General features: G+C 41.9%; 1 protein-coding gene across 1 annotated transcript in view; it reads right to left on the bottom strand.

Annotated features, from left to right (window-relative positions):
• ZNF521 (zinc finger protein 521) overlaps window positions 1-27,447 on the bottom strand; it is a gene marked incomplete at its 3' end in the record, with an annotated part of 208,115 nt that overhangs the window by 90,209 nt on the left and 90,459 nt on the right. The window contains exons 5-6 of the mRNA XM_084260613.1: window positions 18,562-21,914; window positions 2,053-2,137 (exon numbers count right to left, since the gene is read on the bottom strand). Of these exons, the coding sequence (XP_084116739.1) occupies window positions 2,053-2,137; window positions 18,562-21,914 (3,438 nt within the window). The remainder of the gene's footprint in view (window positions 1-2,052; window positions 2,138-18,561; window positions 21,915-27,447) is intronic.

Genomic DNA, 27,447 nt, shown 5'->3' with positions numbered 1-27,447 from the left:
GAACACAGATTACCACAAGCATGACCGGCAAATCTCCCTGCATGTTCTGCAAGCTCCTTCTTTATTTCACTGGGAAGATTTTATATTAAGCACATTTAAATCTGTGTCACTATGGTTATGTCATGAAGCAATATCATGCATGATTAGATATAACACAGACAAAACAATTAAATATTTTTCAAAAGATTCTCTTTCTCATTCAAGCTCATCCAGCTTTTAGAAATAAAACATAGGCAGTTAATAGCTCAGTTTAAGAAATTCTGTCTTTACCGATCTGCAGGCTGAAGCTTGCTAAGTGGATTTGTCCTGCTTTACTGACTCCCTCCTCCTTTCTCTCCTCCCATTCTCACCCTTTACTAAAACTCACCCAGAATATAGAAGGGGGAAAAAAAAGGAAAAACAAAAATCTGAGAATTCATGAAAGCAGTGGGCTCCTATCCTGAAAATGTGAGGCACTTGGTAAGTGTGTGGCAAGCAAACACACCACTGCCATTCCAGCATCACCCCTTACCCACAGCACCCATACTCCCTGACATGTTTCAGTGTCACTATATGCTACAATTAGGAATGTGTCAAATACTGGACACAAAAAACCCCAACAAAAATGGTGAGTTCTGTTGTTTGGTAATAACCTACTTTTAACTTCCACGTTACTGACCCAGATTGAATACTGTGAGGCAGTTCAAATTATCTCCTCCCCAAAGACACAAAATATTAAAACTAAGGCTTAATCCAACAGGCAAATGGCTTTGCTCCCTTACAAAACCAGCTTGTCATTTGCGTTTATTCATTTTTATCAAAAGCACATAAAACGTTCATGCTCTAAACGTATTAAAAGTTCATACTTAAAAGTACCTAGATAAAATGGGCTATGAAGTTTTGGCAGGTAACTTTCTTCTACAGTACAGCCAAAGAACAAATCTGCATGTTACCTTGAAAAAAAAAACCCAACCGAAACGAGCATCACACCAAGTATTTTTAAGTTATGAAATGAAAAAACTCCAGCAAATTCTCTTCTGTAATTGCTGGCTTCTATACCATATCGTTTGGGCTGTGCTTTGCGTGCTTTTCTATTATTATAGCAAGAAAAACTGCATAAGGGAAGCAGGAGTATAAAATCAATGGTATCCAGCTCTGTCTTAAAACATGGAATTTGGAAAAGAGGCTAAAAACAAAACGAGACAACCCTGGCAATGTTATCTTATTAGCGGGCAAATGATGTGCTTGATAAATTTAATTGGCTGATAGAACTCTTAGTGCTATTACTGAGTGGTTACCAAATTGGAAACATTATGGGTAATCCTAAGGGAATAAGCAAATAATAGGAAAATATGAATATCAAAGAAAAAGCAGCTTTTGTTTTATTCCAATTTACAACTCTAACAGCCTTGTAAACATCAAGCCAGGCTTGGATACAGGAATCCTAAAAGACTTTTTAAAATGCTTGTACCTTAAAGAGCAGACTCCATTACCGACCACTCCAATTCCTTATTTTTTCAAATAAATTATAGCATTTAATTGTATACAGATACACTCAGGATTTTTTCCAGACTGCTCAAACACAACAAACAATACTATTTTATGGCCATTTGAATTATTTATGTTTCCTAATGACAAAAACTCGCCAGTTTTGATTTTGGTACCAAGGTGCTTGAGAAGTACACAGTAGTGTCATTACCATAATAACTTCTGAAATTAAAACCTGTCTAAAACTCTACGGAAAGCTAACATCCAGTTCATTAACCATTCCTGTTAGTTTGTTTTCAATAATGCAAAAATGATTAGAAGTTTAATTTGCTAATCACCTGTGTTTTGACTGGCAGTGGATATATAATTCTCTGCAGAAGTCTAAACTAGCCCTTGCAGAAAATAAAATACGCTAATGCTTTATCAAGTCTAATAATATGAATAAAAAAATCAATCATGCCTAGGTTAATCATTGATGGATGAACAATTAATTTCTCCTTAACTCTGTTTAATTTTAGCAGCAATGATGATCATGAGTAAGAGAAATGGCTATCTGTCTTTGAGAAGTTTTAGTGCTTCACTTACCAATCATGTGGTTTGCAACATGAACTTGGATATCCCATTCATTGTAGAAAACCATCTGACATTTGATGCACTGGTAGGTCTTCTTCTAAAGAAACAAGGGTAGATAAAATTTACTGAAACATACAGTTGGAACTATTTCATTATAACTCAAAATACTGAGTTCAAAGCGGTCATTTAAAGCTCTCCAGCAGTGTTTTCATTAAGCCTTAATTATTAATATTAAAAATAACATTCTGCAGTTCTGTAGTACCTTTTATCTTAGTTTTCTAAAACTCTGTGGAGATTCTTTATTTTTCAGCTTTCTAACTCCATGGGCAGACCAGTATTGCTAAAACGCCAGCTTTATATTCATGGAAGGCAAAATGCAATGAGGATGTGTGGGATGTGATCCAAACAACACTGAAATCAACGTGAATTCTTCATTTTATATAAATGAATTAGGTCTGCTACAGAACTGAGGAGAAGGCAGGAACAGAACACTGAAATCAGAAACCAGCTCTTCATTCTTATCTGGGCTGCAGAATCCACTCCCCAACACAGATTTCAAATGGCCCATCAGGTTACCATCTTTCAAGGAATGAAAAATCCCTGCTAGCCTGGACGAACACTTACTGTATCTGGGCAGTTGCTTCAATATCCATCAGCAAGCCTGTACTAAAACTGGGAAGGTTGGCTGGAAATGAGCCAGACAGCAATCCTTCTGGCCACATTAGACAGGGCCTGACTTAAATTAAAAATCATGGTGTATACAGATCAAATATAATTATAAACAAGGAAATGCATTACTCTGTTCTCTTTGGTGCATGGGAAAAGTTTTTCATTTATGTCTTTCAAAAAACCTTCTGCTATTTCACTTCTGTACAAAGTATATCACTCGTCCAAGACATTTCACTGTCTTAAGAACATGATTTTAATTTCTTATATTTCTTGACCTGAATTGGCCAGAGATTTGATATTGGAAAGCACTGTTGTAAAAAGGAAGACTAAGAGTAAATTCAAAAGCAAGATCTTAGGTTTTCATCATAAGACTTAAAATCTGCAGTTATTCAGGCATCTAATGAGACAAGTCAGATTCATAAAATTATTCAACTGCATAATTGTAGTATCAAGGACTCAAGTCCTGAGGTAACAGTCCTGGAGAGCTCAAGTGTTGTTTTGAAGATACAGTGAACGCAAGGTAAGCCCTGAACTGCCACATCAAGGCAGCAACTCAAGAGACATGTATCTTTCTGTACAGCCATAGACACTTTGCCTACATCAGCAAAAAGCCCCGGGGGGGGGGGGGGGTGGGGGGGAACAACATATATTTTTTAAGGAATCTGAAGTTAGAAAAAGCTGACACAGATGTAGTAAAATATGGATTTCATATGTTTTAGTTGCGGAAGAAGTAGAGTTCATCAGAAAATGTGCATCAAAAATACAGCCTGTCTTGTATATATTTAACTTCTGAAGAGCGTTATGCAGCTGATATTATGGATTATATTTTATTTTAAAAAGTTATTTATTTTTCCTGACTCTGAACATTATTAAAGACTTGCTGGATTTGTTATCAGCATCTAATTTTAGATGCCCTGTCCCAGACTGATAAAAGTGCCCATCCATTAAGTATCTTTCCACTTCAAGCCTGTAGGCAAGAATATAAAGGCATTTTCAACATATGTCATTTCGTCCTACCAAGTTAACCGAAAAATTAGTGACTAATCAAAGTCAGCTCTGAAATTAAGTGTTCCTGTGGGCTCCTCTTTACAAATCTCCCATTGCTTCTCATACACAGAGGCTATTTCAATTTTCTTGATGACAGTAACTAAATGTGCTGCGTTGCTTCTCAGCGGAAACAATCATAAGCCTTTTTTTCTGTTTTCCATTTAAATCAACTTTCGTTTTCTGAAATGAAACCAAGTTAAAACCTTATGTAGACAAACAAAATCAATGGGCACCCAGAAAATAAATCTGCTTTGACTTAGTTTTACAGTTGTGATTTGTAAGGCCTGCTGTTTTAAAAGATACAACACTTCTTCTCATATTTTTTGTTGCTGTGACAATACTGGTAAGGTTGGTAGAAATTCAGATTCAGCCTACGGAGTTCCCATTATATGTTGGTAAATGTAACCTTACTGCACTACATCTAGATCTATCAAAGACCTCTAAATAATGACAGTCACGATCAAAGATTTATTATGCTAAGCTCTTTACAAGATGCTTTTTGATGCTGACATATAGAACAACAATATTGCATAAATAACAATCACTCTCCCCCTTTTTTAAACATTGTTTCCCTTTAGAACTAGTTAGAAAATATTTCTTACTCCCTGATGACTGGCACTATATATTGTTTATTAGCATACCCCTAGCATTATTCCTGATATGTGACTTTGTTCAAAAACAAAGAAACATAAACTTAATGGCTGGTCTTTTCTCTTGTTAGCACAGAAACACAGAGTGCATGTCAAGGATTGTTGGCAAAATTATGACTGATGTACATAATGACAACAGATACAAAGGTTGTTTTGTTTTTTTTTTTTTTTTTGAAGTCTAATGCCAAAAAATAAACTCATTTGACAACAACAGCAAAATAATAATTTACTAGCACTTACTAACCTCTTCAAAATGATCTGACATATTTGCAGAATCACACACAGAGGTTTTCTTTTTATCATGAAGGGAAGACTGTTTTTGTGACTGCTGCTTGATCAAACACTAGTTCTTTTTTGTTTCCAAACATATTCTAAAATGTTGACATCAACTTCTATTAGCTAAACACACAGTCATCTCAAAGTGTCTAAACTTGTGCATGGTTAAGTTTTTATTTTAAAAGCAAACTCTCTAAATTCCATTTACTCTTAGATTTTCAAAGTGATCAAACCCAGTCATTTTCACACCACGCTGAACAAACCCCACACGCTGATTTCCATATGTTTGGTATTCTAAGGAAGGCCTTTTTCACCGCAAGTTACATCTCAGTCTCACAGCCTTGTCAGAACCATGGGACATGTAACTGCTCACTGGAGCTCCTAGGCCTTGATGTGCTTCAGGACTGGTCCCAATTCCCTACAGAGGTGAGATCCAAGGGGACACCAAGCCCCTTCTCATTCTGTGTTCCAACTAAGGGGAACTTAGGGGAATAAGACTGAAATGAGCCCTGGGGTATTGCAGCTCCATGTCCATTGCCTGGAAAGCCAGGAAAGAAGTCTTGTGGCACTCATGCAGCACAGCACAGAAGAAAAATTGGGTTGTGACCTAAGGAGGCATTTGAATCTCTCTCCAGTGTCTCCAGCCCTTTGTGATACAAGATGGTTGCACAGAGAAAGGAGCATGGGGCTGTGACAACTATCCTTACCTTGCCTTGTCTTAGCTGTTTGTAGTGAAGAACCCCATCTGAGCAACCTGACCCTCTGGCTGGGTGACCCATGCCTCCTACAGAGGACTCAGGGGACAGACAGAGCCGTCACCCTATCCCCTTGCAGAAGACTCTCACCAGTGCATTTCCATATGAACTCAGGCAAGACCAGTATGGTATCTGGAGAAGCTGTACTGCACTCTAAACTGTGCTTTGTTGCAAAATATCCAAAGATTTATTCCAGAGGAGAGCAACACATACATTATCTGATGGGATTAAGAAAGTAGTTTAACTTTGCCCTTCTATTTCTTATTGTGGCCTCATATTTTCATAACAACTCTTTAATAAACAGGCCCACAATCCTTCACTAAACCCCCTCCTGTCAAGAATCTTAAGTGCCAATTTGCTTCCTACATGCTAAGTGTAAATCTGAGGCCCAAGTCATTCAAAATTGTTGTAGAAGAGTAACTGCTTGGACTAGGTGCCTCACAAGGGCACTGGGCAATCTGGTTGCCTCTTGCATTCCTGCTTCTGTTTTCAGAACCAATTTAAAGCCTGACGGCATGCAAAGCTTCTCTGTGACTACATTTAATGAGCTTTGGATTGGGCCTTCAATCCATGCAGAGCATATGCATGTGTCTCTCTAACCTTTTGAATAATTAATGCTGCCTAGACCTTTAATTATTGTCCTGATCCTCACTTGTCACTTCACAGTTTTCAGAATTTCCTTTTTATAAAGGTGCCCATAGTGTCAGTGTCATGTCTCCTTTTATAAATGGCCCAAGAATATGGTCTTTCAATTGCTGCTTTGGTTCTGTGTCCAGATTTTTATTTGCTTTTATAAACAAAGTAAAACAACTTATAAAGACTCTACTAGAGGGTTTACAGTTCTGCTCAGAAGTGCTTCAGAAGCATGTAGGAGATCCTTCTGTGTACCCTTCTGTGCCCTGTGACTGTCTGAGGTATACATACATTCTTCTTTTTCTATTCCCTAGACTCATTATATTACTTGAAAACGAACTGCATGTGCAACTTATCTGCCCATGCTCCACCTCCTTGTCAAAGTCATTCAGAATTTTATCACCTTCCTATTTTGTTCTGACATTTCCCCAGTTTTGTACTATCAGGGAATTTCATCACCTTACTACTTACTCTTTCTTCCAGACTACTGATATGCTGCATAAATTCAACAAAATTGGTGCAAATAATGATTCTTAAGGCTTTCCATTATTCACACCCCTCCACCCTAACCTGTTTCAATCCACAAGACTCCTATACTTCCCATACTCGTTAGTGTTTCTTTTCTTTTTTTAATCAAACAAAGTATCTCTCCCTATGCCATATTTATTCACCCAACAGATTACTCTTTTGTGCTATACCATTTCAAAAGCTTTGCTAAAATCCTGGTAAATCATGTTTATAGGCTTCTCTGTCAGCACTTGTGGCTACTCTCTCAAAATACTCTTCACTGAAAATTTCAAGCATGATCCTCCCTTTGTCCATCTTTGCCCTCTATCCTTCATTAAATCCAAACTTTCTGGGTGTTCTTCTATCATGCCTTTGATAAGCCTTTCTGTCATGTTCCTCACTATTTAAATCGAGCTCACAAACCAGTAATTTCATGTATAATCCTTACATCCCCTGGTTAATATCTGTTTAGTAGCCTTTCCCCAGGCTGTAGATACCTCTTCTTAAAAGACTATAAATTTATCTGCTTAATGTTTCCTTTTATCTTCGGCTCCTTTCTCTGAGAATTTTGGGATGGATATTTTTCTGTGTTTGTATGTCACTTTTTGTAAACTATATTCCATTATGTTACACCTAATCCGTACTTCATTCCGCTCCGTGGGGAGGATATGCCAGAAGCTCCACAACAAAGCATTTTTTTCAACAGTATTGGTTTCCTTGATTACACACACCATTTCTAGATCTCCTGTATCCCCCTTTTAACTGAATACTTGTTTCCTGTACAAGAAGCAACCATAAATATGCCTTCTGGCTTCTAACGCACCGTGTCTCCATTCCCTCTTTTGCGTAGAGGTTTGCAGGCACCTCTAGTTTATTCGACTCTCCTTTCAGAGCTCTCCTGCACGCGCTGCCAAACCCAGCTTTGACACGTACCCGCTAACCTCCCAATAACCTCCTGTTTGCACCTAGGTGCCCTCTTTACCCTTGTCACACCAGTAAAGGGGACTTTGGAGGTTTTTTCCACTCCATTTCAGCACAGGCCAAGGGCATAGATCAATGACACAGCTGAGATATAACCTGCTGCTGCGGACAGAGAGTGATGCCACACCTCCCACACCCTCTAATTCCCCTCTCCCAGACCAAGCATTCAATCACAATTTCCCTCACATTAACCCCCGGGGTGGAGCTAACTTAACCTGTTAAAACAACAGAAAGGTAACTCAATCAGAGGAGGTGAACCACTTCTGACAAATCATAGGCAGAACCAAGTTAAAACTTGCACACTAACTACAGAAACTTGCCGGTCCAAACTCCTTGCGCTGCCAGCTGAGTTTTTACATCATTATTTTATTAAGCATTTTCAGCATGCTTAGCCCTGCATGAGGCACAAGAGCAACCATGGTCCCAGCTTATTTGTCCATTTAGCCATTTTTCATCATAGCTCAGATTATTTTTGACAGTACCTTAATTGAGGATTTCTTTTCTATCTTCCTGGATGCTTATTTTGTCAACCTTAAGCTCTAAAAAACCTAAGCATATGTTAGCCAGTTTCACTGCATAGTTAGCTATTTATCTTGCTTATGGGGCACTGTCATCTTGCATTTTTTTTGAACTGACTAATTGCTAACACTCCTCATTGCTCACACAACACCTTTTAATTAGTATTTCCTGATTGCTTTTAAAAACGTGTTCATAATGAGTTTATGAGCATTTTTCTGTTGTTCTGCTTTTGTTTAGCAGGGTCCTAAGTTTAACGAGGTCCCACTGCACATGCCTAGAGACAGAATGCAACCAATCCCAGAAGGGATGCAAACCAAAAAATGGAGAAAAAGGTTACTTTTTGTAGTTTCTCTCATTACGGCTACTTATTGCTTTAGTACACAAAATGCATCAATACAAATGTCCATTCTAGCAGTCCTTCCTTCTTTACTCTGCTTGAAGTCAGCTCTGATGTTCTGTCTTTCACCTTTACATTCTGGATTCTCTATTTAATCACCTCTATCTTCAATGTCTCTTAGTTAGAAACCTTTCCTTCCCCTGGCTGATGAAGTGCATTAGCTTGCAGTGTCTCACATCCCCACACAGAAAGAACATCTTGCAACATTTAAAAACTGCACCTCTTCCCCGAGAGCTCTCTAATACTTTAAATCTCTTTAGGTCTTTGAAACGCCGTACTGAAGCACCTGTCAGAAAAGTGACTCTAAAACCCAGCAGCGTGTGGCTGTATATTTGTTTTGCTCTCAATTACTTTGTATCCGGTTTACATAGTTTATGAGTACAAACAGCTTTAAGTACCTTGAATGTGATTTGTGATCTAATAAACAAATGTACTTCTTTCTGTCTTTCTATCCCTGCCCTGATCCTGGGTGAGACTGAGCCTCCAAAAACTGCACTGAGCAGTGCTCTGGCATCCAGGACCCTTTGTATCACCAACTGAACTTTCTGTCTCCTTACAGTGTACTTTAAAACTAAGGTGGCTGCCAACCTGAGACCCTCTGAAAGCCAGCGAGCTGCTAAACCATCAAAAGGCACCCAAACATCCAGCATCTCAGTATCGGAGCAGCTGTGTGGCTGTGGGCATTAAGGAGAAATTATGATCAAGACTGCACCGATAATTTTGCAGGTGACCTGGCATCAAAGCAAAGGCAGTAGAGCATGACTCAGCAGGTCTGAGATGCAAAAAAGCTGATATTCTCAGTAAGCTGATAGGCTTTTTTCTTTTTAAAGTTGGCTTTTTTCCCCTTTGTTTTAAAAAAGGCATACTGAGACAGACTGTCATTCAATAAAGCCACTACTTTCTTCACCAACAATCAGCAACAGATGTAGCCCAATAAAATTAATAGTTTGCAAGTACGCACAAGAGAATACTCTTTTGTCTCTTTTCTCCATCACAAATTTTGTAAAAGCTCTCTGGATTTTAACAGAAAGGCAAAATCGGGGGCTTTTTATATACCTCATTTTGTTTGACTTAAACACTAAAACCACTTTTCTCCGACGCTACAGAAAATTAATGCTGATTAATTTCAGTTTCTGAAGTGTGACTCAGGGATCCTCCCCCTGCCTTTAATTGTCCACTTTCAACTCAACCTTTATTCCTGCAGAATTCTGGGCTATTACTTACCAAGAATAATTTAATCCTACAGAATAGAACTCGTGCTCAAAAATATGCAACATTAATATTAATGTACAAACAGAAATATATTACTCATACATAATATATAAGAAATTAATTTTCATTGAAGTATCAGGAGAAGGATTAAACCCCTTAGATCCTTCTCATGCAATTAGCTCTGCACTTGGGGCAGTCAATGGGACTTTGCAAATGAAGGTTTCACGTGACAACACTGGCAAGACCAGAGTTTTACAACGCCTTGCCTACACTATGAAATACACCACGGACGGAGTTCTACAATCCTCCCGCTGTAATTATAGTACTACCCTGTATGGATACTCTTAGGCCACATCAATGTTAACAAATACACTGGTAGCATCTGAGCTGGCACACAGCTGCTGACATTGCAATGATGCTTGACTGCATGCCCAGTTGAAAAACCTCCGCTGGGGCAGCGCAGCTGCCCAAGGAAGTGGTGTACCAGCAAAACAAGCACTCCTCCGAGCCAGTCTTCAACGCTATCCACAATGATTTGTGTCTAGCCATTTCCTCCCGTGAAGACATGCTTGCTTTCCTCTGAGGGAAATAAGGGAACTTTTCAGAATTCCCTATGTCCCATTTCATAACCTTTTAATTTCACATTACTTCTCAAAATTCCAGCAGTTCCTGAATGTTCCAGCAGTGTGTCATGTTATAATAGTAATTTTTGCATGGAGCTTCAGACTATTTCCTATCAGAAAAAAAGAGATTGTGGAATTTCTCTCAGGAGCAGAATGTCACACTTCTGGGGTGGCAGGACTTCAACCACTCAACCACCACCACACAAAGTACCAACAGTGAAGCAGGGAACATAAGGAAACTGAGGAGCTGTGGTTAAGACAGATAGTTCAGGAAAACCATCAGACAATCCAGACAACTAAACCTACAAAAGAAGCACCAGCCGGCAGAACAGGATCAATGGCCTGTTGGCCACCGTCAGTGATGGTTGCAAGGTTTTTGTATGCAGCCAGCCATGTTCCCACAGTTTGGCACTGAACCTATTCCAGCCATCAGAGCAGAAAACAAAAAGAGGACTACTGCAGTAGTGGGAAAAAAGTACAAAAGAAAATCTGGAAACTTTGAGTCTTGGATCATTCTTTGTTGGTGAACCACTGGAAAATGAAGAGAGGAAGAGGTGGTCTTCCAGATATGAAAAAAACATTAGGTGTGCCTTTTTGCACAGAATGTTGAATCTGGATAATAGGTAAAAGCCAGAGGAAATCCATCCCACACAGGATAGTAGAACTGTGGAAGCATCGTTGAAGGGCACAAATGCTCTCTTCTCTCCTAACTCCCACCTTGGTTTTGAGTACACAAGCATCTTTTACATGGCCATATTTGTGACTGTGTAAGTTGCTCTTCAGAGGCATTTTTCAGATGTTACCAATCATCAGTGCATGCATGTGAAGCTTTCAGCTTGAGGAATTCGGGCCTCTTATGAAAAGTTCAGGGACGCTTTCCCAGGTCTGCACATTATTACTGGTAGGACTGTACTGAGATGCTCGGTATCAGGAGAGGCCCCACCCTTTTATTCTCTGACCTATGAAGCCATTTACTAGCAACAAAGGATTAATCACCAAGGAAGAACAGGGTAACATCAACATACATCTGGTAGGTAGGCTCAAAGTTTGGGGGAACCCACAGAACCACAAAATGGCTGAGGGTGATCCCTGAAGGTCCTGAGGTCCAGCCTCCCTGATCAAGCAGGGCCACCTAGAGCTGGACGATGTCCAGATGGCTTGTGAGTATCTCAAAGGATACACAACATCTCTGGGTAACCTCTGGTAGTGCTCAGTTACCCTTGCAGTAAAAGTGTTTCCTGATGTTCAGAGGGAACCTCCTCTGTGTTAGTTTGTGCCCTTGTCCTGAAATGTCCCATGGCGAGTCCAGATGGTAGCAGGAGACACATTTCTGCTGTCCTATTCAGCAGAATACACGGCATAAAATACTACAGGTCATATTTTATGCAATAATTTGTAATACAAGGCAGGAAATGGAATAAATGAAAGCTGGGTTCAGCAGGAGAAAAAGTACCTAAGGTTTTTGAACATTCAGGCTTAAGATCAATTACCAGCCATCACAGAGCTATGGGAGGTCAAAGAAGAGGACTCCAACAAGATGCTGCAATGTCTGGTGGTTCATTTATGTTCATTTTGTACAGCTTCATGAAACAAGCAGTACTGGGGCTACGTATCCATCTTCAATTAATGGTTAGCCCATTTTATTTTCCAGATGACAAAGTAAAAAATTCGGGTGTTATGTTTATTGCATGAGACAAATAATACACACATTACATAGAGCAACTTCATTAAGCAGTAGTAAAAAACAATTCTCAAACAATTACAGTCACTTAAAAAGTTGGTGAGCACAACAGGTCGTGGTTTCTTATACCTTCGTTTCCTGATACCTTTCATTACCTTCAAAACCAGGTCTGAACTTCAGCTAAAGCCATCTTCCTGGTTTGGATCTCTAAAAGGCCCCTTTCCTGTCTGGATTCTATCGACTGCCGGGTCAGATCTTCCCAAATGTAAATACTTTATAGGTTCTGAGATTCCCATTCATCTATGAAGTTTTTCTTGAAACTGGCCAAGAGTAGTCCAAAACTAAGTTCGGGGAGAGGGTGGGGGGGAAAGGGAGAACTTTCTAGAGGTATGCAAATCAGCAAACAAAAAAAGAGACATACCTGATGTCCCATGTGTTGATCCTAAAATTAATCAGGCTAGAAAAATGAGGGGAATTTATTGGTGTTTCTACTTAATTTTGAGGTCAGAATACAAATACTCATCTGATCTTCCACTGGGTCTGTGCAGAAGGAAAATGGTGGCATGTTACCCTGGTCACTTGGTCAGCAGATACATGTACAGGGAAAGTCCCATGAGGGCAGTGGGGTGCACAGCTGACCTGTTGGGAGTTTGTATCTTAGGACATTTTGATACACAAAGCTTTGTTGACTCTACGTTTGCCTTCTCTAGAGATGCTTGACACCTTCATCCACATTCCTGTGTCCCTCTCCATTTCTGCCTTTCTTCAAGCAGGCACTCCACCCCCACTGCAGTATTTCATAAGAATCTTGGTTTGCTGCTCTTGAAAACTCTGGAGGACTTGTTACTCATTCTTCCTCTCATGCAAAGTTTTCCATGGGTGTGAAGAAGGTGTCTCTCCAAGTTCCCCATCAGAAGCCTCTGACAAATAAGACAGACAGTGTTAGCTTTTAATGATCAGTGGACAGGAAACCATGAAAACCCAGTACGAATATCACTCTTGCTGAGTTCAGTAGCTCCTAGGCAACACATGGCCTTCCTTTCACAGACTGAATTCATGCTGAGAAGGTGGGAAGTTTGTGGTGTAACTTGGGTAGGATTTATAGCAACAGGCTAATAAATAACACCATCCTTGGTAAACTCAGAGAGGATTCTGATAGCTTGCTATGGGAGGGGAGAGGAGGGGAGGAATGATAAGGAGAAGGGAGAACAGGGAATGGAGGGGAGGGGAGTGGATGGGAGAGGAGAGGAGAGGAGAGGAGAGGAGAGGAGAGGAGAGGAGAGGAGAGGAGAGGAGAGGAGAGGAGAGGAGAGGAGAGGAGAGGAGAGGAGAGGAGAGGAGAGGAGAGGAGAGGAGAGGAGAGGAGAGGAGAGGAGAGGAGAGGAGAGGAGAGGAGAGGAGAGGAGAGGAGAGGAGAGGAGAGGAGAGGAGAGGAGAGGAGAGGAGAGGAGAGGAGAGGAGAGGAGAGGAGAGGAGAGGAGAGGAGAGGAGAGGAGAGGAGAGGAGAGGAGAGGAGTGACGTAAGCCTAGATCTTGTCAGCCACTTCATGGCAGTGGCATTACCATAAATTAGAGCACAGGGTAATGTGAAGGTGGCTTACTGGGGCAAGAAAAACAGGGTAACCCGTCCTAAAAATATATGTGGTCACATCTTAAATAATACTTTCCTGAAAGCAATGTCAGAATTATGCAAGAAGACAAAAATGGTATTTTTAGTGCGGTCATTCTGGAACTCCAGAAGCAGAAAATATGTTTGCCACAGATTAGTTCCACAAACTATTTAAAAACCAAATCTTTGTGCCAGCAACAAACCTTCTTTACCTTTTTCTGTTTCTGGATCCAAAATCCAGCATGAAAATCACTTGTTCTGGGCCTGGATTCACTGACAGGAAACCCAAGGCACTACTTCTTATGTTTACATTACAAGTTTATGTGCTTATTCATAAAAATCCTGTAGTCAGAATGATCAGCTTGGATTGCTGATGAGGAGGATTACTTTAATTTCTTTATGTATTTCAATTAAATGCATGAGTATTGATTTCAGTGCATTTTTTTCCAGTTAAAAGCACAGTGATTTATATTGCTAAAATGCTATTGCCTGCCCTGCCAAAAGCATGCATCTGGGAACATTTCTGGGTTGCTCAGAGTCTTTCCTCTCTCCTTTCCGTCTCTGACTGCCAGTGCATGCTGTTGAAACAAACCAGCTACCTCAAAAGGCAGTTCCTGTTTTCTATCTTTGTGAGAATAGCAATGTTTTGAGAAGAGGGGAGGAATAGTAAGAGAATAAAAATAGATTCAGGGCCCAGGAATAAAGGGGGAAAAATGTAATGATAGAACAGTACACCTACCTGAACTCCATCCTTTCTCCCAGGGTGATACCAGTTCTGGAATCATCTGAGGCCAGGGAAGTTGAGCTTCAAGGAGACACCAGCTCTCCTCAGCATCTGAATTTTGTGACTCCATCTCCAGAAGCTCATTGTCAGCCTGCACTTTTCATGGCTCCTTCCAGAATGGTTTTGTGATGTGCCTGGTGTCCCCTGCTGTGACATGCCCATCCTGGCACACAGCTCTGCACAACCATGACAGGACAGAAAAAGCAGCCCCATACTCATGCTTACTCCCTTCTTCAGCTGCTGTGGCCAGTACTAGTTGGCTCCTTTGTCCATCACTTTCGATACTCTCTGCTATAGTAAGTTTTTGCAATTCTTTTTGCAGCACCTAAATAAGCATCTTTAGTCCCGCGGTAATTTGGCAGTTGCACTGCTCCTTCTTCTCTCAGGACCAGAAAACCCAGAGTGTTCTTGTATTATTAATGAAGGACTGTCTGCATTGCCACAGGTAATACAGTATGCACATGAGCTTCACAGTCATGGAACAAAGCGATACATAACTTACAGAGGCAATTACGCTTGCTGAGCCTGCTCTGGAAGTTACCAACAGGACCCCAAACTGAGCACAGTTACACATATGGATACACTGCTGTAAAGACAGGTTTCACCAGTAAACTAGTGGTGTAAACTGGAGTCCATTCCTTCCTCCTCCACCAGATAAGCAATTAACTATATAACTATTATTGTACAGTTATGCTGGTATGGTTCTGCATGTACAGAAGTTGTGAGGCTTAAGAAGTGAGGGCAGACCTTCTGCTGAGTCAGGAGTTCTCATTAGGAGCATGACAGTGTATTAGGGAGGAACAAGGGAAACAAGGCCACACAGTTTTTCTTGAACACTGCTTTTCATCTTCTAAGTGCCTCACAATAAATGTAGTGCAATCAAGCGTAGCAACACATTTTTCAGGAACTATCAGTTTTATTTTCTGAATAAGGAAAATGAAGCAGAGATGTTCAAGCAGATATTTCGAAGTCAAGAAATCAAATGAGTGTCAGAAAAAGGGCTGATGTCTAGCTCCCAATTCACTATATCAGATCTTGTTCTCCACCTTTAAACATCAGCTATCACCAAGAAGATGATTATCCTAACAGTGTGCTTGCAGTGATTCAAGATCTTTACAAGAAGTCTACAACCTGAATTCAGCAACTCATTAAACCTAAAGAGTAAGTTAGCAGATTTCCTGATTTCAGAGCTCTTTCAATAGCTAGCTAGCAACAGTCTGCCTGTTTAGGTCGGTGTGATACCTTAGGGGGACTAGATTTAGAGGTATGATGGGCTTAATGAGTTCCGTCCAGTTCCTTGAGTTACTGTAACTGATGATGAGCACCACCCATCATTTCCCACCCCATCTGAAAGGCAGCTTTCAGTGAAGATGATTCAGGTCCCCATCTTTCACTTAGCAAGCAGGGCCACCTCAGCAGGCGACAGCTCAGCTGATGACATTATCCCATGTTAAGGTAATTGCACTCTATCATGTTACTGACTACAGGATAGAAAGGGAAGTTTTCTAGTTCAGCCATGAGGATACCTGGCAAAGAAGCCAGAAATGATGTTTTTAATGTTATCTTTTATCTTAAAAAGATATTTTCTAGTACTCTTATGATACTACTGCAATACTGAGCAACTAAGGGTATTCAGAACTATCAATGGTCTGAGAAACAGGTCCTGTATTTTTCTTGCCTTGAGAATGAAGGGTTTTTATATATAAAGGTTGAAATCTCAAACCACACGACTCACACAAATAATAAAACTTTCACCCCTTGATATGAACTCTCCCCAAAACAGCGTGTTTAAATAGCCATGTTCAACATCCCGTTCCATTCAAGAAATACCCTTCCAGTGGAGTAGTGAAGCCACTATCAACAAATTTTAGAACTCCTATTTTTTTTAAAGTTTGTGTTCTATGCTGATGTTTTAATTTCCCCCAGCCTGGACAACCAATCTATAGTGTTAAACATTTGTGTATTACCCCTTCCAATTTTGTTTCCCATTGCTGTAAAGCTTGCATCACTATAATTTGAAACCAATAATATCTGTTAGAAAACTAAATTATCTTTCAGGATTTTACAAACATGCCTTTACGGTTGCCAGAAGTACTAATGCTCTATCAGGAACTCGATAGCTTTGTGCCTCCCAGGAGAAAAGAATCCAAAAGTTTACATTACTTACATGGAGATTAGGTCCAAAGACACTGAAAAATCAGTTTACATGCTCCGAGTGGGAGCAGGGGGCAAATGGCAATTTGAAAGCAGGGAAATGCTATTCACAAAACTTGCTGTAGTTTAAAAGGGTTTTTTTTTATTCTTAAACACATTTCTAAGAAAAAAATCGAAAGGAGTAAGAGGTGGCATATGATGCCACTCAGAAGAAGACGTAAGAGCTCTGATTACACCTCATCCAAGTACAAGATTCACTGGCGACACTGAAGGTAACTGACCTTATATCACCACAGAGGACCCCCAAATATCTTTTTGTCTACTTGACAAGCAAGACAAAGACAAGTTAGCAACGTTTTATCATGGTAACCCTCATAAGATGCATGATTCCAATGGTGCTTGAGGTAGCAGGAATTGGCTTCATAACTGAGAAGAGAGATTTCATGTAGTCACTTGGGGAAAGATGACAGAAACAGAAACCAGGATGACTCTGAATCTATCAAAAACACTCACTCAGCAGCAGTACTTCAGGACTTCAATGGCCTGAACCACACCTAACAGGAGCCATTCCTTTCCCCTCTTCTTTGAAAAGAAGGTTTTCCTTAGACCCGCGGTTCCCAGCCTAACAACCTGCTCCTTCCATAAACTCCACACCACATCACATTCCCCAGGTGTCCCTCACTACCACCCAATGTGCAAACTGGAGAAGCTGAAGTCATAAAAGCACAGGGCACTTCCCTGGCAGATGCATCCCGCCCAGTACTTCACCGTCTCCCAGCTCCACTTCCCTCTTCGTGGCACTCCAGGCCCCATGCTACTTCAGTGGCTTTCTCCCAGCCTATCTCCAGCTATGTTCTCGGCAGATAACTCCACAAAAACTTACCTCTTGGCCCACATACCCTTATGTCTCTTCCCACCTCCCTCTCCGCCTCCCCCCTGCCCTCCAGTTTGCACAACACTGTTGGATGACACGCTGAGAGATTTCTTACCCAACAGATGGGCTCACAAACAGGGAGAGAGGAAGGTGATGGAAGAGCAGCAGCTCCCTAGCCACAGGGTATCCATACACATTCACAGCAATGGATTGCACCATGCTTGGACCATTACAGGCAAAAAGCTTTCTTGAAACAAAAGCTATTCTTTCTTATTGTTTGTGCTGTGTTTTTAGGCTTCCTGAAGAAGAAGGGGTCATTATGCAAGATACCATGCCTAAAATATTAACTCCAAGTCATTCTGCTGACAGCATTTCTGAAGATAAAACAGATTCCCTTCCCTCAGTGCATGACCCCCCCCTACTTTCCTGCACACAGGTGTTATTACTTGGTCACTGGTGACTGAGGAAGCAGATGAGATGTCTCAGGACTTTTGATATTTACTTTCTAAGTTATGCTGCATGAATGGGATCTCAATCATCAGGCACTGGGTGTTTCAGTGACATCAAAGTGTTGCTCATCGGGAATGGGAAGGAAAACACAACGAGGAATTGCATCCAAAGGACTGATTTCCCAATTTACCTTAGGCAAGCGTTACACTTTTACTTAATCAAAACATGCTATAAGAGGGGAAGAAGAATGTCTACAACACAATTTTAAAAAACCACCCTCGATTTGCTGCTCACAAATATTTTTTAAAAACCCAGCCCTTGTGCCAGCATTTTGGCTCACTCTATTCTACTCCTCTGTCATTAATGCTCTCTGCCGTAAGCACAACTCCTAGCTGGGGATTCCAACACATAAGGGAGCTAGGATAAGGCTCCAGATCTCAGTTGTGCTGGCATGAAAATAGGTCTCCTCAGTGATACAGAAGACAATATCCTAGGGAGACTGGAATTAGTCCTATTCCCCACAATTCAATCCAAGATGTAAGGCATATCAAGAAGCAAGTAATTACTAGCTAATGGCTATGGATGGAAATGTAACATGGTTCAGCCTAAGCATTTCATGACAAGTGACAAGACAGCTTGAAAAAAGGGGAATTTTCTCCAAAAGGATGGAAGGTGTCAAGAGCAAAGAAAAAAGGGTTACCTCTTCAGTTTGGGAGGGGCTGATTCTGGGCATTGGAGATACTTGTGGTGTTTTCAGCTGTGTACTGTTGCTGTCTGGAACAAGCTCTCTGTGGATTGACTGAATATGGTTTTGGAGTTCACTTTCTGATTCAAATTTAACATTGCAACTAGAACATCGAGTCTTCAGTCCCCCTGCCTTGCTTTTGTTCTCAATGGAACTCAAGTTCTCACTTTGGCCCATGCCTTGTCTGTTACTGCTTGAAGGGATGTTGACACTCGGACTACCACTTTTACTGAGATTAACACAGCTAGCACACAGACCATATGGCAGACCGTTGATGTCAAGTTTCACTAAATCCTGCTTGGAGCGGAATTCCTTCAGGCAAGAAGCACACTTGTAGAGTTTCTGGAGATGCTGTGCGCGCCCCGTGGACTGCACGGCAGAACCGTTCCCAGTTTTCTGCATGTGGAACGTGCCGTGGATTTTCAGTTCCAGCGTGGAGGTCACCGTCTGCATGCACACCACGCAGCGGAAACCCGTCAAGGAGTTCCTCAAGTCAGGGTGCATTTGGCAATGCTCTAAAAATTCCTCCTCGCTCTGGAGGGGCATCTTGCAGATCCTGCAGTTTCCAGTGTCCAGGCTCTTACTATGTGTGACCTTATGTTCAGTAAGAGTCAGAAGAGAAGGAAACCGCTCCCCACAGATTGGGCACATATAGTGTTTCACTGGTCCCAAGTGGGTCTGCATGTGTTCTCGGAGCCCATTTTCTGAGAAGAATGTTCGAGAACACACATTACACTTGTAATTCCCTTTAATGAGTTCAGCCTTTTTCTTTACTATGGCACTTTCTCCGGGTCGAATGTTGTGGTCTCGAAGCTGGTGATTTTGCAGGAGGGTCTCCATGGTATAAGCTGCTCCACAAATGTCACAGCCATACATAGGCTCAGATGTGTCCACATCTTCTTCGCTGCCATCATGGCTGTTATGGGACTCCTGGCTGTTTGTCAACAAGGTCTGGAGTTCCACTTCCTCTTTCTGAACCTGCTCAGACGCCCCATTCGTTCCGCAGTTTGGAGTTTTCGTTTCAAAAACACAATGTTTTTCCCTCAAGTGCTTTTCCAGCAAGATGATAGCATGGAAAGCTTTGCTGCAGAACTTGCAGTTGTACTTCTTGCTGTGCGTAGTAATGTGACACTGCAGCTCCACCTCCGTACCAAAGGACTCACCGCAGAAGATGCACTTGTGCACTTTGCCTTGGTTTTCCAGGTGGTTGTGTTTAACATGAAGCTGTAGGTCAGTCTCATTGCGGAAATCCCAGTTGCAAGACGTACATCTGTATACTTTCTTTTCATTGCTGTGTTTCACAGCCAAGTGTAGCTGAATGGAGACTTTGGAGTCAAAAACTTCTTGGCACAAGGTGCAGCGGAAGAACACAAATGTATGCATGTCCAGTAGGTGCTTCTGCAAGTCATCCACAGAAGTGAACTGCTTGTCACAGCTTTCACAGATGTAGTAGGTCGAGGTGATCATGAAATGAATGGTAACGTGCTTCAGCAGAGACTCCTGATTTGGAAATTCCTTGTTGCACTGAGGGCAGGTCAGTTTTGGCAGGACAGTGTCAAGATGCGTTTTTAAATGAGTCTGAAAACCGTCCAAAGAAGTATACTTAGCACCACACTGATTACAGATATATTCACCTGCAGGACGAGGAGGAGCACCTCCCACCGCCTGCATCATCTTTAAAGAGGTTTGCTCAATGGTTACAGGAGATAAGGGACTCATGGCCCTGGATTTTTTTCCATTGTGGATGTAATTCAGTGCCAAAGGAATGTTCTTGTGGTTCTCCTTGATATGCTTGTTCAGTTTAAGCACACTATTAAATATTGGAGAGTTTGTACAGTAAGAACAAGAATACACTTCCACCACTGGATCTTTGGGGGTCCCGAGCACAGGGGAACCAAAGCGGGAACTGCTAAGATCACAATGGACTTGTCTAATATGCTCTTCCAGAGAAGAATCTGTAAGAAACCCCATGTAGCAATGGGGACAAAAGAATGCGTTACTGTCCTTAGCAGCAGGGTTGGCAAATCCATGAGAACACCGGATGTGTTCCTGAAGGGTGTTGAGGTCATTGAACACTTCAGAGCAGAAGTTGCACTGATACACCATGGCAGGCATGGTAGAAACAATCAGTGCTGGGTCTGGAGCTTCATGGACTTGCTTAAGATGTTCATTCAGATTGTAGAGAGATGGCAGTACCTCCAAACAATACTGACAGATATGGGCTTGTTCGGGTTTATCTAAATGCATAGTTTTCAGGTGTATCTGCAGAACTGCAAGGCTGGAAAATAACTGTTTGTTGCAGTAAATGCAGCTATAGGTAACTTTTGCCTGTTTACTCGAAGGACCAGTGATATCTGGCACTTGCTGAGCAGCCCGCTTCCTTCCACGACCTTTTGGTATGGGGGGAGCCGTTTCCACCATTGTTGAACTATCCACCGAGAGATTCGAGTCTGGAGTGGTGCTAGAGACTGAGGTGTAGCCCACAGTTACCAAAGACGGGCTGTTGCTGTGGTTGCACGACTCTGGCTGCTGGTGACTGTCCATGTGGCTGTACAGCTCCTCTACTGTATGGAAGTTCTCAGAGCAAATGCTGCATGAATTCTTCTTCTCACCATTATGCGCCTGCTCCATGTGATTCACCAGAGACGTTTCCTCTACAAAGAGTTCATGACAGTAAACGCACTGGAGAGCAGACCGGTCTTCATTAGGGGAACATTCAGGGTGACATTCTGCAATGTGCTTCTGAAGGTCTTCGGGAAAATCAAAGCCTTCCTCGCACTGACTGCACTTCTGAGTGTCTTTCATTTTCCAGTCCTCCATCCGGGAAGCAGACTGAGAGCCATCTTTGTTCCTCTCGTGAACCTGCATGTGGCCGTGCAGCGAACTGGACGACAGGAACCCACGTCTACAAATGGCACACTTATATGGCTTGTTGGACGTATGAGTCTTTAAGTGAATTTTAAGATGATCGCTCCTTGAGAAGGCTGCGTCACACTCACTGCAGTGATACTTCTTGTCTCCCGTGTGAAGCTTTATGTGGCGGTCCCGGCTCCGTTTGTGTTTGAAGAGGCGGCTGCAATACGTACATTTGAAAGGGAGCTTGTCGCTGTGGCTTTGCTCGTGGTGCTTTAAGTAGCTGAGACGGCTGAACGATTTGTCACAAAACTGGCATGGATAGGGCAACCCAGGGCCTCCTTCCTCTTCACCAAAATCACAACCTTCTCCATGGCTCGGGGATGTCTGGTCCTTGCTAGAAGGCGATGATGCTGGCCATGAGCAAGTGGGGTCATCCTCAACATCCACTCCATCTGAAAAGAGAAAGAAACATGCCCACAAGCTTAATCCCTGCAGTTCAAAGGAGACAGCAAATGCATTCGAACAACGCAGATCTGCTGTTCCTCAACAGCTAAAACATGTTAACCTCAGACTAGGATATTTCTTCTACCTGTATCCAACAGCTTCCAGACCACATTTATTTTTATCAGACTGTAAAACATTAAAAGTTATTAAATAGTTCTGTCCCTATATTACCTTTTTATTGCTTTTTTATCATTCCTTCTCAGTTGCAGGATATGTATTATACATTGACAACTTTATTAAAATGCAGATTTTAATATATTTAATGTTTCTTTTGTATCCATTGTAAAGTGATTTGCATATTATGTGAGCATCTGAAGAGTCAAAGGAAAGGAGAAAATATTACAGGAACGATTTAAAATTAATACAGTCAACCCACATGCCTAATATTTAATGAAAAGATTCCTCCTGCTTTGCCACAGGTTGTATTTTTTTTTCCTTGAAGTTGATTCTGAACACAGAAATCTTTAAAAGCTATTACTGAGAGAGACTTGGGTGTTATTCTAAACAAAAATAGGAAAAATTACAGGGGAGGAACAGAACAACAGTATAAACAGCGATGTTTTCTCTAATAAAGTGCAACCAGATTTCTCCAATAATGATTCAATTCAGTTACTGAAAGCTGGCAGCTGGATCATTAAATGTTCAAAACAAGCTAACAAACCAACAGCCAGGATCAAGGAAAATCAGAAAGTTTCAAAAGGGTCAGTTGTGAACAGCATTTTTATTTTTTTTTTGCCTTTTCAAGTTCAAGAGGTTGCCCACCATTTCTTCCTTTTTGCGAAGGCTTCAGCCAGCTGAACTTCCTCAGCCCAGCAGAACCTGTACCATGAGGTGATCACACACAAAGCAACTTGTAAAAAACTGGAAACAGGAAAAATGATAAACCATTATGGTAAAAGCTGAAAGATTTACGAGTACTAAGGAAAAGACAAAACAGAAATGCTAGCCAGATAATAAACTGGTTCTCCATGATAGCACCTCATCATCACCAGGCAGGGCAAGTTGCAACTATTTTTTTTCAACAGATGTGCTGTACAGCTTTTGTGCCTTTTGTTTTAAATGTAGATAACAACACTACAACGATCATGCTTAATCTAAAACTTCTTTAAAAATATTAAAAGAATTCTTGAAAGACCACTCTGCATCAAATAATCCTCCTATTCTTTTCCAGGGGCGATGCTTGGGGTATTTTTTTTTCTTTTGAAAGCAAAACTGACTACAGCAATAGCACAGAAAAAGACAGGACAAACCTCTTGAAAAATGTCTTTCTTAAGGCACACTCCTGACAAAGCAGTGAGTTTCTTATCCTCTTCAGCCTTCTCTCAAGAAATGTACTACACCAACATAAAAGTTAGAGCTGGCCTATGTTATGTAAACAAATCCCAAGCCTGCTTTCTTTAAGGTAACAAGATTTTACTACATTATCAACCTCTTGCTTATCCACAGGAAACAGATGAGGATTCATTCCTTTCCTGCATCTAGAAACTGATGACAACGCCATCTCACTATCAATGCCAGATGGCAACCATCTAACTCTGAGAAAACAACCAAACACCATTGCTGGATGCCTGCCCACTGACACAATGCTTTTCAGGATAAGTTGGAAACTGCATGGGTTTTTATTCTCTCGTTTATGTCTCGGAGAGGAGGATTTCACAAACTACACATACCTTTCACATGCACAAATACATATCTGCATTTACCTATATATCAACCTGCACTAATGGTATATATTTAAATAAAAAAAACTAATCCCTGCTCAAGTGCCGTGTCTTTGAACTGAAAACAAAGGTATTCGGGTTTTTAAGATAAAAATTGAGAAATAAAAATCCCAGCAAAAGGACTATCCTCTGCTAAAACGTTTCCCAATGTACTGAAGCAAAGTTACTAGCTGTTGTACATGCTAACTAATGCCAGCCAGGTGATTTTTTAAGTTGGTACATTAATGACTGCAATATTCTCAAGAGAGTTTTAATGTAAATCTGTGTACTGCCCTTTTGGATTGCTGGGTTTGGCTCTCCAAACTGGAATTGAGCAACAAAGTAGAACAACTATTTACGGAAAAAGATGTTAATTTTTTTCTCCCTTTTAAAATTTTATGTTAAATTACTATTTTCATCCAGATCTCTTAAATGGAGAAACCTTTTGTCCTTCAAAATCAAACATATTTCTGACATACAACCACTCCCGGCAGATAAACAGGAATTTATGTCAAGGAACCGGGTGAAGAAAAATAGCCTGTGACTGCCTAGGCAACATATTTTGTAACCAAATTTAGTATTAAAATGTATATCCTATGCAGAAATGATATATTATTGTATAAATGTTTAGAGGAATATATAGTAAGCGTTATAAATAGCGTACCATCACAGACACAGTAGTAAATCACTTCCTTTTTGTGGCCACTGCCTGCCTGGTTTTACCTATTATACTATTCCCCTTGGCTCGCCGATCTCAGCGGGCTGTCGGGCTGGCAGCAGGGTCAGGATAGAGTACTGAGCGTGACCACGGTGTAAGCAATGGCAGCCCCTTTCCCCCATCCAATTCTCCCTGTTTGCTTGGGGGGCTCTCCTCAGCTCTTCTACAAGGTAAGGAAGGCAGAGGGGGAATAGTACAACCACAGCACCAGGCCACTCCTTGCTTTCCAACTGGAAATTACGGATGTTTCTGTGCGTCACTTTGCTGTTGGGTTTTTTAATCCAAGCCTGTAACAATTCCGCAGAGCAATTCTCTCTGTGCAGAGAGGAGAAGAGCAAACCACTCACAAGTCTGACTCGTGTCCTTTTAACTTGAACTGGGAAAAACCTCTCAACCTCTCCCAGCTACCAGCAAGACAGGGGGAATTCCGCACAGCACACGGCAGAGGACAACAGGATTTTCCTGAGTACGAGCCTAACAATGCACCCAACACGTTTCCCCGGCTCCCCCCTCTCCGGCATGGAAGGGGCACTGGTGGCCAACCACCACGCTCCGGAAGGAGGGCCCCTGGGCTGCACTCACGCCAAGGGTTCCTGAAGCCCGGCGTGCCGGCCAGCAGCAGTGACCCACGGAAGGGCTTTCAGAACCTTCCTTCTGCAAGAAGGGAAACGCTTCGCTGCAGGGACTTTTGCCGTGCAGACTCCAACCCAAACACTGTGTGAACGTTGTGCAAAGGACTAAGGTGCCTGCTGCGCTTCGGGGCTGTCTAGGAATGGGTCTGGGGGCAGCGAGCAAGAAGGAAACTTGGACTATGAGGAACTGCTGCTACAGCAAGACGTGGATGGTGGCATTGCCTGTTCTGCTGCCTCCCCAGCCTTTCCCACTAAAGATGCCACGCCATAAAATTAACATGCAACCACTAAGAGCATCTCCTTCAAAATGGCAGCGATCTGCAGCTTGCTCCCATGCGCCGAGACTGCTCCGTGTGCGTAGGCGCTGGGTGATAGGTCTAGGCACTAAAAGCCATGACGAAGGAGCTGCACACAAGGTCTCCACAGCTCAGCGTCAGGCTTGGGTTGCAGATTTCGCTCCCGCTTTCCCAGGGGCACTTCCCACAGAGCTGGTTCTGTGCTGAGGGTAAAACCTGACCTGCTGTTGGGGTACAGGACTCCAAATCCCTTTTTACCCATCCCTCTCAGAGAACATACAGTTTGCTGCTACTCTGCATACAGCCACGCATCTATAAATCTGCAGACACCTACCCACCAAGCTATGTCAACATTACAAATGCTGATGCAGGTGTTAAAACAACCTGGTTTAAAACACTCTGGACCAAATTCAGATGCACACATGCAAGTCTCCCCAGGAGTGGTACATACCTATCTGAGGGCACAATAGGGCTCCAGGTAATCGACAGAGTGTTTACGGGGTTCTAAAATATATTTTTTGTATTGACTTTCTTTTTTTTTCCTTCAGCATTCACTAAGTGCTACTTACTGTAAATGCCTTTTTTGTGTCATGGCAAGTATTCTGAGTTTCAATGTGATGCACTTAACATGTCCATGTAAATTTTTAATTTTTGGAACCAGTCACTTCACACTCGCTGGCTCTAAGAAAGCCTCCAGCACTCACAACCAAAAAGGCTTTGCTGGAAATCGGCTACAAGGCCTGAAAGTCTATTTAAAGATGCAAATGTGTGTGAATAGTTAGTGCAGATGTTTTTCTACACCAACTGTACTTGCTGAGTTTCACCATTTCCATAAAGCACATTAAAACAAGTGTGTGAACACTCCGAGATGAAAGTACCAAGCACTCCTGAGACTTCCAGTGGAAAGTAGAGCTGCCTGACTTTTCTCCAAGCAGACAGGAATGCCCGTGATTCAGCAGCCTGAGTAAATAAAAGAGGTCCTTATTTCCTAATTTTGCTGGCTGGCCACACTGCAGCAGTCTCTGTGCTGCTGCCAAAGGGGATGCAAAACTGGAACTACACCCAGCAGCTGAAGGACTGTCTTTGTTAGCCAGCCAGGCCTTCCTGACCATCTTCTGGCAACAAAACTACCGTATCCTGCGAGGAAGACCTCCATCTCAGGCTTGATAGTGCTCTAGTCTGTCTAATAGGACGAAACAACAGATTTTGCCTGGTCTGTGTTGGAGGAGGACAGCTGGAAACTCAGTTAGTAGCAGAGTAACACCTGTTCAGTCATATTTATGGGGGAAAGTGCTCACTAACAGAAAAGTGAAGTAATACCAGAAGGAGTTATCCCACGAAAGGGGAGGGAGGGAGGAAGGGGGAAGCATCAGAGCACAAAAGCACCTCTGTGGAGTTAGCAGCCAGCCACTCATGTGCCAACCCCAGTAGTCGTGAGGTCTTAAAAGTGATCTTATCCCTAGTGCTGCTGACTGAATTAACAGTACTGCTTCAGAAAAACGCTACTTGGTCACTGGGAAGGTTTATGACATACACATGCTTTGGCTGGAATATGCTTCAGGGCACTTGCTTTATCACGCCTTATTTTTCTGTGTGATTTAAACTTGTTTTTGCTGCCACTAGACAAATGGCCACATTCCTAAAGCAAGTGTCAGCAAACCTTTATGTGCCATAATACATAAGGTTCCTCTGATAGAACAGAGTTTACAAATATGAGCAAATTAATATTTTCAATATCCTGTAAGCAACAGTTTTCTATTTTCCCCATTTTGCTGCTCAAGTAACTGGGGCATAGACAAGCTGGAGCGGTTTGCCTCGGGTTACGAATGTAATCTGTGCAAAGGAGGAAAGAGAACCCGTACCTCCCAGGTCTGAGCCATCCCTGAGAGAAAAAGTCTTCCCCCGACGAAACACAGAGCTCGCAAAATGCTTGAGCTGCTGGCCCCAGCTGGAATGAAAGCCCAGCAGTTCAGCTGGACAGACACCCTCTGGCTCCCAGTCCTGCTGACATGTTCTCGCTACTTCGCCCCCTTAATGGTGACGGCAGACTGGTCACACAAACATCCCCCAGGACCCCACCTGCAGTACTAAATAGCACGGTTCCTTTAATAGGTACAACATTTATAACAACAGGT

This window comes from Gallinula chloropus (assembly GCF_964237585.1).
Source record: "Gallinula chloropus genome assembly, chromosome: 2".
NCBI classification, from domain to species: Eukaryota; Metazoa; Chordata; class Aves; order Gruiformes; family Rallidae; genus Gallinula; species Gallinula chloropus.
The sequence above is the reverse complement of the archived record's forward strand: the minus strand, read 5'-3'. Positions and strand labels throughout refer to the sequence as shown.